At 41.6% G+C, this 15,562-nt stretch overlaps 1 protein-coding gene across 1 annotated transcript in view; it reads right to left on the reverse strand.

The window, feature by feature from the left end:
* NT5DC3 (5'-nucleotidase domain containing 3) overlaps window positions 1-15,562 on the reverse strand; it is a 63,409-nt gene that overhangs the window by 35,103 nt on the left and 12,744 nt on the right. The window contains exon 2 of the mRNA XM_018048183.1: window positions 2,180-2,364. Coding sequence (XP_017903672.1) covers window positions 2,180-2,364 — 185 coding nt within the window. The remainder of the gene's footprint in view (window positions 1-2,179; window positions 2,365-15,562) is intronic.

Below are 15,562 nucleotides of genomic sequence, written 5' to 3' on the forward strand. Positions count from 1 at the left end.
ATAAGTAATATCACAGTAATGATATTTTATTTAATATGTTTTATAAGTAATGTCACAGCAAACACTGCAGATGACCTAGAATTCAAACACCAGCTGCAGTGCAAGACCCCTTCAGCTCACTTTCCAGCAGGGTGTTGGGGAGATGGTGGGGCCAGCTGGCAGACAGGAGAGCAAGGGCAGGACCACCTCACTCTTACTCTGCTGCCATCCTCAAAGTCAAGGGAAAGGTCCTTAGGTTAGACCGAAGAGAAGGGAGTCTTTTGAACAAACGGAGACATGCAGCTGGGTGGAGAATAGCTAGATGAGTTTACCTCTGATCAAGTGGCCATAACTAAAGAGAGCCTGGTGGCTAAGGGAATGTTACTTTGGGCAAGCACCATTTCTGCATTGTGAATAAGGACAGATGACAGACAAAAGCTGAGGGGAATCAGGAAATACACTGCATCAAATGGCAAGGACCCAAACCTTATGGACCCTTTAACAACATTACTGAAGGTCTGCTATCCAGAACCAGGAAGCCGATGATCACCCCCTGTTCCACACTAGTCAGACCCCACCTGCAGGAACAGCTTCAGTTCGGAGCCTCATACTTGAGGGAGATAAACCAGAGCACACACAAAATGATGAAAAAGAAAAGAGGCCAAGGGGGAATGGCTGGGAAAACCAAGAATAATCCAACTGGGAAAAGAGAAGACCTGGAGGGCATAACGGTCCATTATAACACCCAGCCCGTGACTCAAATAGCCAAGTAGAAAACATCCATATTCACAATTTAGGTTTCTAGGCTACTCATGTCCACCCTTGCTCACCTCCAGCCCACCTCTGTGGATAAACTCCTTCCAGACTCCACTGAAATATCACCTTCTCGGCTATTTCCTCAGGCAGGAGGAATTCCTGCAGAGAAATTCCCTTGGGCAGAGAAAACTGCTCAAACCATCCTCCACACAGGTCTAGCTCTCTGTTCAGATGTCTGTAGGGCTCCACCAGGTGGAGACTTCGTAATTTACCTGCCCACAGGACAGACACCTCCACTAGACTGCTGGTTCTCCAAGGGCAGCCCCTGTGTCCTACTCACCTTCACTCTGCCTGCTTCATGACAGCTCAGCACAGAAGAGGCACTGAGTAAAGGATGAAGGAATGAGTGAAGGGATAAATGAAGGAAAAAGAAGGTATCAGTGGAAGACTCTCCCCATGTTCAGAACACCTCTGGGAGTGATGCCCTCCAGTCACCTCTCTTGGAATGCTGTGGGGGGTTTTCAAAGGGCCCCGGTCCAGACAACCTCTGAAGATGCTTCTCATCCTGCTTCCTGAAATGTACTCCAACTAGACTGGAGAAAACCACGTTCAGTTTAGAGTGTTTCTTTCTTCCTTCTTTTTTATAAGCTCTCAGCAATACTAAGCATCAGAAGATATTCACATATTCCTTATCTAAGAATGCAATTCAGTTCAGTGATGAGGGAAACACACTGCCCATGGTTTGAAGGATTCCTTCTAACCAGAAATCAACAGGCTGCCCCTTCATCAGACTTTGGGAGGACCTGTGTCACTTGCTCTGTGAGAGAGCATAGTGCAAATGACCATGGCTGAATCTCCACTAATGAGTAACCTGGCACAGTCTTCTATCAGAGACATCTAAAGATCTTGTTAAACATACAATTACCTTCCAGGTACAAAGTTTCAGTTAGGCAAGATAAATAAGTTCTGGAGATCTGTTGTACAGCATAGTACCTATAGCTAACAATATTGTATTCTGTACTTGAAATCTGCTAAATGCGTGGATCCTAGCTAAGCACTGCACCACACACACATGCGTACACCCAACAATAACAATGAAGGGAGCAGGAGGAAACTTAGGTAAGTGACGGACACTTATGACCTTGATGGTGGTTTATACACTTATCCCAAAACTCAATGAGCTTTATATATGTGTGTGTGTATATACATATGTATATGTATATATATGTAAATATATATAGCTTTTTACATGTCAATCATAACTCAAAAAAGCATTTAAAAAAAAAAACTATTTTCCAGACAGTCATTTGGAATGGAACCACATCTACTCATACATTCAGCAACAATTCTACTGTGCCAGGCCTGAGATCAGGTCAAGCTCAAATCCCCACGGGGGGCGGCGGGGGGGGGGCGCGGGGGAGACTGGAAGTCCCTGTGCTCTTACCCGGTGCTCGTTGATGAGAAGGTCCCGAGCAGCATTAAATATCAGTGTGTGAAGGTGTTTTGAATAAAACACCAAGGTGTAGTCATAGTCAAAGCCATAGATTTCAATGTCTGACAGGCTCATCTCATTGTTCGAGAAGATGGCATCTGGATTTAACAAGTTGTTCATAATTGAAGGAACCAGTTCTAGAAGTAAAGGGGGGAAAAAGACGTTACACCCTATGGTAAACAAAGGTTAGCAATACGTAAACAAGATGAGTAAATTAAAGCACAAGAGTAATTAGCTTTACCTTGAAAACATGATGCTAAGTGAAAGAAGCCAGTCACAAAGAGCTGCATATGGTCGGATTCGATTTAAATGAAATGTCTAGAATAGGCAAACCCCTTGAGACAGAAACTAGATTAAGTGGTTGCCTAGAACCGGCAGGATGGAGAGAAAGAGTGAATGCTAATGGGCATAGAATTTCTTTGGGGGGTGATGAAAATGTTTTAAAGTTGATTGTGGTGATGGCTGAGCAGTGGTTTTGGTGATACTAAAACCCACTGAATGGGAAACTAAGTGAGTGAATTGTATGGTAGGTACATAACATCCCAATAAGACTGTTATAAAAAATAATTTGCTTCAACATCACAAAAAGATTTGTTTTTGTTTATAAAAGAATATATGCCAGTTACAGATTTTAGAAGATAGAGAACCATGTAGATAATTAAGTACCACCCATCATACATCATCCAGGAAAAAACATTGTATGTATTTCCTACCGATATTGTTCTATGTATATACTGTACATAGTTGACCTCACATTGTACACACATCTCTGTATTCCACTCTAATATTCTATCATAATGTATTCTATTATTACAGAGTTTCTGAGAATATAACTTTAAATCATCATATATGATTGATATATTGCTCCAAATCAGCCTTTTACTCATACACATTTATGACTTTTCCTATTTAAGAAATAAAACAAAAGCAAAAAAAACACAAACCCACAGTAATAAGTACCTTCAGATGTTCACCTTTGCCTTTCTGGTGATTTCCTCCAGACAGATTATCAGAAATGTAATTAACCCCGGGATACCATCAGAGTTCCCTGGAGTCAATGTTAGTCTCGAGTTCCTGTTTTAAGCAGTTCTATTTGTAAGGATTGTTATTTCATGACTTGTATTCTTTCTTGCAGATTTTTCAAAAACTCATCTTACTATACAACTTTCATAAGTTCACCACACCCTTTAAAAAATCTAAGATGCAATATGGGAGGTCAGTGATTTTATTTTCCAACATCTTGAAACATTTTGCCATTTTACCACTGCAGGAATCATTTCACCACTGTGAGTAGAGGGTGAGAGGTGTGGCTGGGTGTGTACTCAGTCGCTTAGTCATGTCTGACTCTTTGCAACCTCCTGGACAATACGGCAGGCTTCTTTGTCCATGGGATTTTGCAGGCAAGAATACTGGAGTGGGGTGCCATTTCCTTCTCTAGGGGATCTTCCCGACCCAGAGATTGAACTTGTGTCTCCTACATTGACAGGAGGATTCCTTACAAGTGAGTCACCTGGAAAGCCTATTTCATCATTCAGTTCAGTTCGGTCGCTCAGTCGTGTTCGATTCTTTGCGACAGAATGAATCACAGCACACCAGGCCTCCCTGTCCATCACCAACTCCCAGAGTTCTCTCAGACTCACGTCCATCGAGTCAGTGATGCCATCCAGCCATCTCATCCTCTGTCGTCCCCTTCTCCTCCTGCCCCCAATGCCTCCCAGCATCAGAGTCTTTTCCAATGAGTCAACTCTTTGCATGAGGTGGCCAAAGTATTGGAGTTTCAGCTTCAGCATCATTCCCTCCATTGAAATCCCAGGGCTGATCTCCTTCAAAATGGACTGGTTGGATCTCCTTGCAGTCCAAGGGACTCTCAAGAGTCTTCTCCAATGAGTCAACTCTTTGCATGAGGTGGCCAAAGTATTGGAGTTTCAGCTTCAGCATCATTCCCTCCATTGAAATCCCAGGGCTGATCTCCTTCAAAATGGACTGGTTGGATCTCCTTGCAGTCCAAGGGACTCTCAAGAGTCTTCTCCAACACCACAGTTCAAAAGCATCAATTCTTCAGCACTCAGCTTTCTTCACAGTCCAACTCTCACATCCATACATGACCACAGGAAAAACCATAGCCTTGACTAGACGGACCTTTGTTGGCAAAGTAATGTCTCTGCTTTTCAATATGCTATCTAGGCTGGTCATAACTTTTCTTCCAAGGAGTAAGCATCTTTTAATTTCATGGCTGCAATCACCATCTGCCGTGATTTTGGAGCCCCCAAAAATAAAGTCTGACACTGTTTCCACTGTTTCTCCATCTATTTCCCATGAAATGATGGGACCAGATGCTATGATCTTCGTTTTCTGAATGTTGAGCTTTAAGCCAACTTTTTCACTCTCCTCTTTCATTTTCATCAAGAGGCTCTTTAGTTCTTCTTCACTTTCTGCCATAAGGGTGGTGTCATCTGCATATCTGAGGTTATTGATGTTTCTCCTGGCAATCTTGATTCCAGCTTGTGCTTCTTCCAGCCCAGTGTTTCTCATGATGTACTCTGCATAGAAGTTAAATAAGCAGGGTGACAATATGCAGCCTTGACGTACTCCTTTTCCTATTTGGAACCAGTCTGTTGTTCCATGTCCAGTTCTAACTGTTGCTTCCTGACCTGCATATAGGTTTCTCAAGAGGCAGGTCAGGTGGTCTGGTATTCCCATCTCTTTCAGAATTTTCCACGGTTTATTGTGATCCACACAGTCATTATCTCTCAATTATTCCCAATCATGATTTTTAATCTGCCTGCCAATGCAGAAGACATGCATTCGATCCCTGGGTTGGGAAGATCCCCTGGAGAAAGAAATGGCAACCCACCCCAGTATTCTAGACTGGAAAATTCCATGGACAGAGGAGCCTGAGGGCCCGTCCATGGGGTCGCAGTGTCAGACACAACTGAGCAACTGAGCGTGCACATACACAAGAAAGCAAGAGAATGACAGGAACTTGGCCAAGATATTGCAAAAGCAAAAGAAATTTTCACTACAACATCACCCTTCAGTTTCCTCATCGCCCTGCCTGAGGTATCGCATCATTTTCAGGAAAGTATATCAAAGAAGTCTGAAGATAACATCTTTGCAGTCATTTCCTTAGCTTTCATGAAACACAGTTGAGAATTCACTCTATGGGATTCTATTTTCCACGCAGAGTGGCAAAAAGCGTAAACCTGTCAGAAGAAGGCATTTCACAATTATCAGATGAGTCAAAAGATGAACACAAAGATATAAAAAGCAACTCTCTAGAGTCTAGCAATGATGGAGAAATTAATCACATAAGTGAAACAGACTATGAGTTTTCAATAACCACGTCCCACATGAAATTTAGGATCGGGGGCTGCATACTATATTTTTAAAGACAGGGAAATATGATATTGTCATCCTGTCATTTCACAAGTAGTCATTTAACACAAAGAACCTCCTCATGCAACATTCTGTGACAAGAACACAGACCATCCCATTTTGCTAAAAGGATATGGGACAGCATTCTCTCACTTTTTACAATGCTTATGCACCAAAAATTTACCTGAAGCAGTTCATCAATAGACAAATGCTGAAGACAGGTGCCTTCATGGAAATAGGTACAAAACCACCAACACATACACACAGAAAGTGAACTGTCCACATCTTATGAATGAAATTGAATGGGTGTATTCTACTACTCTTTACATTATTAAGAACCACCTCTGACTCCATCGTAAGAGCTAATACTTATTAAGATCTTATATTTATTAAGATCTTAACCACGTATTAGGGGCTTCCCTGGTAGCTCAGATGGCAAAGAATCTGCCTGCAATGCGGGAGACCTGGGTTCGATCCCTGGGTTGGGAAGGTTCCTTGGAGAAGGTGATGGCAACCCACTCCAATATTCTTGCCTGGAGGATCCCACGAATAGAGGTGCCTGGCGGGCTATAGTCCAAGAGATCGCAAAGAGTTGGACATGACTGAGCGACTTAACTTTCTTTTTCTTTCTTACCATGTATTACATACTCAGAAGCACTTTGTATCACCTCATTTAGTCCTTATGACAACCTTAGCAAGCAAAAGCTCTATCATCCCCATGTAATGTATGAAAACATTGGTGACACACAGAAATTATACAATTTACTGAAGGACACACAGCCACTAAATGGCAGAGGTAGGATGTGAACCTGGGAAGTCTGGTTCAGAATCTACACACTTGATGCTCTTCTGCAAGATTAGGGGAGTCAACAAGCATTTGAGAAGCAAGTATTTATTTTCTAAATAAAACAGAGTCAACTTTTCTTCGTGTTAATGCTTACCATAGAGTCTACAGTGTTCCCTCCTTCCCTCTGCTCACCTTTTTCTCACATTATCCACTTCTAAAGAAATATCCTGAAATATCCAAAAGTACTTACTTTCACAGGGTGACAACTCTAATTAGGGGACCATATGAGCCACAATGACATACTCTGAGCATTTCAGAAAGCTCCTTAACACCTGCGGGGTTGGATCCCTTTGAGAACCTAATAGAACCCGTTGAATTCTCTCCCCTCAGAAAAACACAAACCTTGTGGAAAACTTCAGGGAGCTTGACCCCGAAGCCTTTTCATGGTCACCAAGCAAGATGCCACATTACACTAACTTTAAAACCAAGCCTTCACATCCCCACACAGCACATCCAGGCCAAAGACAGCAAATGAAGGAATGAATGAATGAATGAATGAGTTTCTCTCCCACTGACAACTAGATATGACTGAGTCTACTGAAAATCACAGTCAAGAGTCACCAACGATTTCATTTCTTCATTAGTTTCTTTTGTCAAAATCAATGAGACAATAACCTTGGTCTTATTCTTCTTTTTTACATGTAAGATTCATCTGGAGATAGGGAACACATTTTAAGAAACTTGAAGGCAGACAGTTCACAGGAACTAGTCCTGAGAAAGGGAGAAGCCAGTGGCTCTTCAGCATCCAACACTGAAGAGCATCTGGCCTCACATTATCAACAGGTCACTGCCCAGGATGTCACTTTCCAAATAGGACTGCATGGCACTGTCCAAACGAAGTCAGTGAAACAGGATCACTCACAGAATGACCAAAAGCTCCTCTTTCACAAATGACCTTTCCAAGGGAAGTTCTCACAGCCTGCTGCCATTAGAAGTTTCTATTTAGAACTGGTGCTGGCAGGAAAGCCTCTCTCCCTTTCTGCTACCTGAGAAGAGTATGTGAGGTCCTCAAGGAAACACGACTATGCTGGAACACGGTGCTGACAGTCAGCACATCTCCAGGGGCTGCCCAGGAATGAGTTCTCCACTGGCGGGAAAGCCCGGGGTGTATCCATCACATGAACATCACCAGAAAGCATGCGTGTTTAATTAGTCATCACTTGAAATAAACACCAGGAACACCAGTAGCTTAAAAGGAGCTCAACACCCCATGCAACCACTTCAAGAAAGTGCTAAGAATTAATGCAAGTCATTACAAGGCAAAAGAAAAGAATGCCAACCACTCAGACAGAGAAAAACGGTCTGTCTAAACTGTGGACTCCAAATATAAACAGAAGGGCCCTTGACTAGTCAGTTATGTACTTGCCCAAAGCAGAGACAAAAGTGGGTACGAATTGAGAGAGCAAATTTCCTTTGCACTCAATGGATGATGAGAGCAAGATGCCACAATGAGGACAAAGATGTGGAGAGACAGTTCTGTCACTCTGCCCAAAGCCCCAACCATAGCCAAGTTCCAAGGCAGCCACCCTGAACCAGGAGGTGACCGCCTTTCCTCGGGCAAGGCAGCAAGCTGGACAACCCCTGCACACTCACAGGTTACCCACTTGCTGATCCCATGGAGCACCGGGACACCCAGTGGACCACCTACAAGAGTCATCTGCAAGCTTTCTGAGACTCTGTCTTTGCTTATTTTTATGGTGGTAAAAAAAAAAAGGCATAACATAAAATTTACAATTTTAACCATTTCAGTGTACAGCACAGTGGCACTAAGGTGATTCACATCACCACCACCCATCTCCAGAACTCTTTCATTTTGCAAAACTGAAACTCCACACCCGCTCAACACTAACTCCGCATTCCTCCCCCAGCCCCTGGCAATCACCGTTCTACATTCTGTCTCTAGGAATGTGACTCATATAAGGAGAATCATAGAGCAGCTGTCTTCTGGGGCTGGCTTATTTTATTTAGCATAATATCTATCTTCAAGATTCATTCATGTTGGGGCATGGGTCAGAAGTCTACTCCTTTTTAAGCCTAGGTAATATTCCATTTTATGTATATCTACATTTTGTTTATTCATTCACCCACTGAAGGACATTTAGACTGCTTCCACCCATTGGCTATTGTGAATAATGCTGCTATGCACATGTGTGGACAAATATCTCTTTGAGCCCCTGCTTTCACTTCTTGAGGGTATATATCCAGAAGTGGAATTGCTGGCATATGGTAAACTGGATTGTAATTTTCTGAGGAACCATCATACTGTCTGCCACAGCCGCTGCAGCATTTTCTGTTGTTTGGGGTCCTGGTTTTCTCGTTTGCAAGATCACCACAGAAGAATTCCTTCCTTGCCTTAATTTTATCTTTACTACTGACAGAGAAAATGAATGAAATCACAACTTAGGTACAGAAGTCAGACACTTTCCACCTATTTAAGGAAATATTGTTAAACTGTATAAATATCTAAGTTTGGGAAATACAGTCTTTGCCAAGTACTTCGTGACGGCACTTTTCTGAACCCTGTGATGTTCAGAAATTCTTAAAAGGTCTCCAGCCTAATGAGTAGTGCATGGGAACAGTGCTGAGTAGAAATCTATGGCCTGAGTCACGTCAAGAAATACTCATAATGTCCTCAGAAAGGCAATATGACTGTCCCTCAGCCCTTGAGGACACAACCCTGGGAAGCTCTGAAGGGATCCATTCCCTGTCCTCAGCACCGTCCCAGGAACAAGTCAGATAAAATCAGGAGGATGGGCATAAGGGATGAGCTGAACCAACTGAGGTCCTCGAGGGAGCCTGTGGTGGGCAGTGACAGGGTGCCCTGGCCTTCTGTGCCACCCGGTGTGGCTGGGCCACCTCGTGCTCACTCACATTCTCTCCTTCCAGGCACTTGGGGATTACAACCCTCTCTTCACCCCTTATTCTGGCCACCAACTTCTGCTCTGGCCATCGGGCTGTGGGCAGACGTAAGACACATCACTTCCAGACCACAGCACGCTCCCTCCCGCACTCTATCTATCACAGAATCATGCGTGAGGCTTCCATGACACATACAGCAGGGGATGGAGGAGACCGACAAGCTCAGCAGGCGAGGTCACCACATGGAGCACAGCTGCCCTGGAGAGGAGCCTGAGGCTCCAGAGAACAGTGCAGGAGAGAGAAATAAACTGTGGCTATAGCTGCCTATATTAAGCCACTGAGATGTCCGGCGTCACTGGTCACTGCAGCACGACTGAGTGTAACCTGACTGACACACCTTCTATTTCTCCAGTATGCTCAATTTTCCTGAGAAACTACCCCAAGCCCAGCATTCGGACTGTGTGGTCCCGGGGAGGTTCTGTTTCTAAGAGGAAACATGTGATCCAGACCTGGTCAAAGAGAACCCCAGAGTTACCAACACGGATTCATCTGGGACAGCCACAGAACACCCTCTGGCCAAACATCTTCCTATGTACCCTAAAGCCACAGGCAGCCAACTGAGTCCAATCAAGGAAATTTCTGGATCTATAAGGGAATTTCAAGAAAGAAACATTCGTTTTCCCCAAACATGGACCTAAGAGGATATAAATCTGGAGATATGAGGAGGTCACCTCTAGGAACCTAAAAAAGAGGCCAGTAGGGAAGAAAGCAAGGTCAAGAGACGGAGAGAAGCCACCCGACCACATTATCTGAACTTGGAACAAGTCACTCTTGAAGCTGAACCAACCCACAAAATATGTTTCCAAGTTTCCCTTGTAATTAAATCAGTTTGACCCAGGCTTTTTTTTAAATATTGCCTGTAGCTGAAGGATTCCTAACTAAAGGTTCATTTCAAGGATATTCAGGTTCTCAAACTTCTTACTGCCTACAAATTTCAACTTTTAACGTGGCATCAAAGGCAGTCCCCACTTAGACTTTTATCCGTCTTCCCAATCTGAAATCCTCCTTCATATGCCCTATTTTCAACAAGATGGACCATCTACTAATCTGTGTTTTCCAGAACATACTGTAACTGAATAGCAGCTTGAATAATATTCTCTCTCTTTGCCTAACTAAACAAACACTGCTATGCTGTATGGGAAGGATGTTAAGTAAGATTCTCTTTCATGCTATGCTGTGAAACTAACACCATGTGAATGAGTTATGGTTTTTTAAACCATTAAAATGGTAGGAAAAATATATGGATTACTATCTATTTCATCTAAGAACAGAATATAACTTCCCAATGTAAAAGCAATAGAATAAATCACAAAAGAAAAATACCAACAGATTTACAGTATAAAAATTTTAAACATCTGGGTATCAAAAACAGGGAAGGGTTATATTAGACAAAAAGACAAACAGCAAAAGACTAACATCCTTACGGTAAAAAGAAGTCATACAAATCCAAAAAATAGAAAGATAAGAGTCTCTCTCTTACAGGAAGGGAAATTATGGAGATGCAGACATAAAGAACAGACTTATGGACATGGGCAGTGGGGAGGAAGGAGAGGGTAAGACAAATGGAGAGAGTCGCATGGAAGCGTATACAGTAACACACGTAAAATAGACAGTCAGTGGAAATCTGCTATATGACTCAGGAAACTCAAATCAGGGCTCTGTTACAGTCTACAAGGGTGGCGGTGGGGGGGAGGTCCAAGTGGGAAGGGACATATGTATACCCATGGCTAATTCATGTTGGTGCATGGCAGAAAACAAACCAAACTGTAAAGCAATTATGCTTCAGTTAAAAATGAATAAATTTTTTAAAATGGAAATTAAATGGCTTATAAACATAAATGCTCAACCATTCCAATTATGTTTTAAAGAGCAAATTTAAACAATTGGATAGTTATAAGCTGCTCTCTCTGAAAAGGGATTACAAATGGTTTTAGTGTCTTTACTTCAACATTTTTTTTCCTAAAATAAGCATGTGTTACTTGGTTAAGAAACAAAACTAGGACGCAACTTTTCTCTGATAAGACTGCAGTGGTATTTCTGTTGCTGCTGCTGTTGTTATTTGTATGTGGTTTCTTTTTGTTTTTAATGACAGAACACAGAGTGGGTATTGGTGCTAAGTCTAGGTAGCCTCACTCCTCGCTGTTTAAGGATATAAGCTGGTTCGACCTTTCTGGAAAGAAGGTTGGTGATAAGCACCAAGAACCTTTTAAAAATATTCATACCCTTTGACCTAGTAATTCTCCTTCTAGGGATGCATGCTAAGGACATATTCATACTGACCAAGATTTATATGAAAGATTTCACTGCAGTTATATTAAAAAGCAAAACTTGGAAGAAAACACGCTCTACTTGGAGGTCCAAACATACACATCTCAGATACCCGAACTCAGAAACCAAACATGGCAACACGAAAATGTTCAAAGAGAAAAGCTGAAAAGCATTTGAAAATCCTTGAAGTTCAGTTTTTTGGTAATGCAAAATCCACAATCCCAGAGACATTAAGATGACATTTTTCTTTAACTAATTACTTTTTCTTTAACTAATTACTTTTTCTTTTTGGAATATGCCCTAGACATCAAGCTGGTCTCCTAAAAAAAAATTTAACAAAAAGGAATATAAAGATATGAAGTCTCTTAGGAAGAAAAGGAAAAAGCAAAATGGGAAAAAGAAACAACTTTTTTCATGGAGAATTTTAGAGCTTCAAAAAACAGAAGAAAAGTCTCCATTTTTCCCCATTTACAGTCAGTCTTCCAAATCCTTAGGTTCCACCTTCACAAATTCAACCAAATGCACATAGAAAATATCCCCAAAAGAAAAAATTCCAGAAAGTCCCAAACAGCAAAACTTGAATTTGCCACATGTCAGAAATTATTTGCATAGCCTTTACACTGTATTCACAACTATTTACACAGCATTTACATTGTTTTTACAACTATTGACATAGGATTTATATTTATTAAGTATTACAAATAATCCAGAGATGATCTAATGCATATGTTACAACATGCCAGGTACCATATGGACTTCCCTGGTGGCTCAGTGGTAAAGAATCCGCCTGCCAAGCAGAAGACCCAGGTTCAATCCCTGGGTCAGGAAGAGCCGCTGGAAGAGGAAATGACAACCCTCTCCAGTATTCTTGCCTAGAGAATCCCATGGACAGAGGAGCCTAGCAGGCCAAGTCCATGGGGTCACAGAAGAGTCGGACATGACTTAGCAGCTACACAACAGGCACCGTATGAAGCAGATACATGGACCCCCACTTAACATGAGACACTAGTTATTATCCTCACTTTACAGCAGGAAAATGAAGATGAAACAAGATTACCAGCTTGGGGTCATAATTCATTGCTTGCAACATATCTCTATGCTTCTCCATCGACAAAAGTGAGGGCAAATTTTAAATATTTGTTTTCTCAAATATTAACTTCAGTTTATATTTCATAATACTCCTACATTTCATGAATATTCATAAATGTTCAAAATTAATTACAAATTAGTTGGTATTTACTTAACACAGCTTCAAATTCTTTTAACGTTCACAGGTAGACTGAAAACAAGGGTTCAAATTTTCTTTTTTTTTTTGCATTTTTTTTAATTTTTATTTTTACTTTATTTTACTTTACAATACTGTATTGGTTTTCCCATACATTGACATGAATCCACCACGGGTGTACATGCCTTCCCAAACATGAACCCCCCTCCCACCTCCCTCCCCATAACATCTCTCTGGGTCATTCCCATGCACCAGCCCCAAGCATGCTGTATCCTGCATCGGACATAGACTGGCAATTCGTTTCTTACATGATAGGATACATGTTTCAGTGCCATTCTACCAAATCATCCCACCCTCTCCCTCTCCCTCTGAGTCCAAAAGTCCGCTCTACACATCTGTGTCTCTTTTGCTGTCTTGCATACAGGGTCATCGTTGCCTGTATGTCATCTTTCTAAATTCCATATATATGTGTTAGTAGACTGTATTGGTGTTTTTCTTTCTGGCTTACTTCACTCTGTATAATTGGCTCCAGTTTCATCCATCTCATTAGAACTGATTCAAATGTATTCTTTTTAATGGCTGAGTAATACTCCATCGTGTATATGTACCACAGCTTTCTTATCCATTCATCTGCTGATGGACATCTAGGTTGTTTCCATGTCCTGGCTATTATAAACAGTGCTGTGATGAACACTGGGGTACATGTGTCTCTTTCAATTCTGGTTTCCTCGGTGTGTATGCCCAGTCAAAATTTCTTTTAAAACTATACATACAGATTGAAAACACATTTTAAAAAGTGAAGGGACTTTTTGTTTCTAATGTGAAGCAGTATTTACATCTCCCCCAAATGTTTCCACAAATGAACTCAAGGTTCCATACCCAAATTACAAACACTTAAACTTCTCATCTACAAATGCCAATTAAAAATAACAAGAAAAAGGCAACCCCCACGATAGGTGATTTTCTCTTAGCAAACCACGACATTACAACTTCCTTCTGACAAGTAAGACTTGGATAAGGGCCAGTCAGTTCTGCCACTGACATCTTCACATTCTCTGAAAAATGTTAATTTGTTCTGGTACAACTAATATGTTAGGGAGCAATATGACCATAACAGAAGTTTCACAAGTATCTTTAGAATATGGTTTCCTGTCAACAAATGTTGCTTGATATGTGTTCACTTAACGTGCTTTCTGTTGATACTTTGGCTCCCTGATGCAAAGAACTGACTCGTTTGAAAAGACCCTGATGCTGGGAAAGACTGAAGGCAGGAGGAGAAGGGGACAACAGAGGATGAGATGGTTGGATGGCATCACTGACTCAATGGACATGAGTTTGAGTAAACTCCAGGGAAGCCTGGCGTGCTGCAGTCCATAGGGTCGCAAAGAGTCAGACATGACTGAGCAACCGAACTGAACTATTGATAATTACAGTCAGAGGAATAAAACTGCATGGCAAGTATGACCTGCAATCAGACAATTCATAGGAGCACAATACTATTAGACTTTAGAGATTTTAAAACAACCATTTTTACACAGATGGACAACAGGCATGTAAAAAGATGCTCAACATCACTAATACTGGAGAAATACAAACCAAAACTACAATGAGATACCACCTCACACTGGTCAGAATGACCATCATCAAAAAGTCTACAAGTAACAAATGCTGGAGACGGTGTGGAGAAAAGGGAGCCCTCCTATCCTGTTGGTGGGAATGTAAGCTGGTGCTGTAACTATGGAAAACGGTATGAAGGTTCCTTAGAAAACTAAAAAAAGATTTACGTTATGATCCAGCAAACTCACTCATGGGCATATATCCAGAAAAAAACAGAAACTATAATTCAAAAAGATACATGCACCCCTCTGTTCATAGCAGCACTATTCACAAGAGCCAAGACATGGAGGCAACCTAAATGTCCACAGACAGGCGAATGGATGAGTAAGATGTGGTGCCTCTATATAAAGAAATACTACTTGGCCATAAAAAAGAACAAAATAATACCATTTGCAGCAACTTGGATGCAACGAGAGATTACTAAGTGAAGTAAGAAAGACAAATACCATATGATATCACTTACACATAGAACCTAAAATACAACACAAACAAAGCTATCCACAAAACAGAAACAGACTCACACAGAGAACAGACTGTGGCTACACAGAGAACAGACTGTGGCTGCGCAGAGAGGGGCGGGGGGTGAGGAAGGGATGGAGTGGGAGGTTGGGATTAGCAGATGGTTACAGTAACAAGGTCCAGCAGTAAGGACAGGGAACTGTATTAAATATCCTATGATAAACAATACTGGAAAAGAATATTTTAGAAAAAGAATGTATATATGTATAACTGAATCATTTTTTTTGCACAGCAGAAATCAATATAACCTTGTAAAACAACGACACTTCGAGTTAAAAAATGTTTAATAAAATAAAAAATAAAAACAACTATCTTTTGCCAGAAACTGTTTTCTCCAGTATCTCCACTGGCCATTCAGTTGCGCATCACTTTGACTTCTGCGACAGCCCAATAAAAGACGCCAACACGAAACAAAGTGTCCTGGGCATCCTTTCCACCATGAAGGTGAACTTCCGCGGGGTTCCCTGCCCAGCAAGCCCTAACCCTTAGCTAACAAATGTCCCTTCCCCACCTCTAAACACACACATTCTGGGCTCTTCCGGGACTCTGCCCCATCCCTCCAGCC

The sequence above is a fragment of the Capra hircus genome, chromosome 5, assembly GCF_001704415.2.
Source record: "Capra hircus breed San Clemente chromosome 5, ASM170441v1, whole genome shotgun sequence".
NCBI lineage: Eukaryota > Metazoa > Chordata > Mammalia > Artiodactyla > Bovidae > Capra > Capra hircus.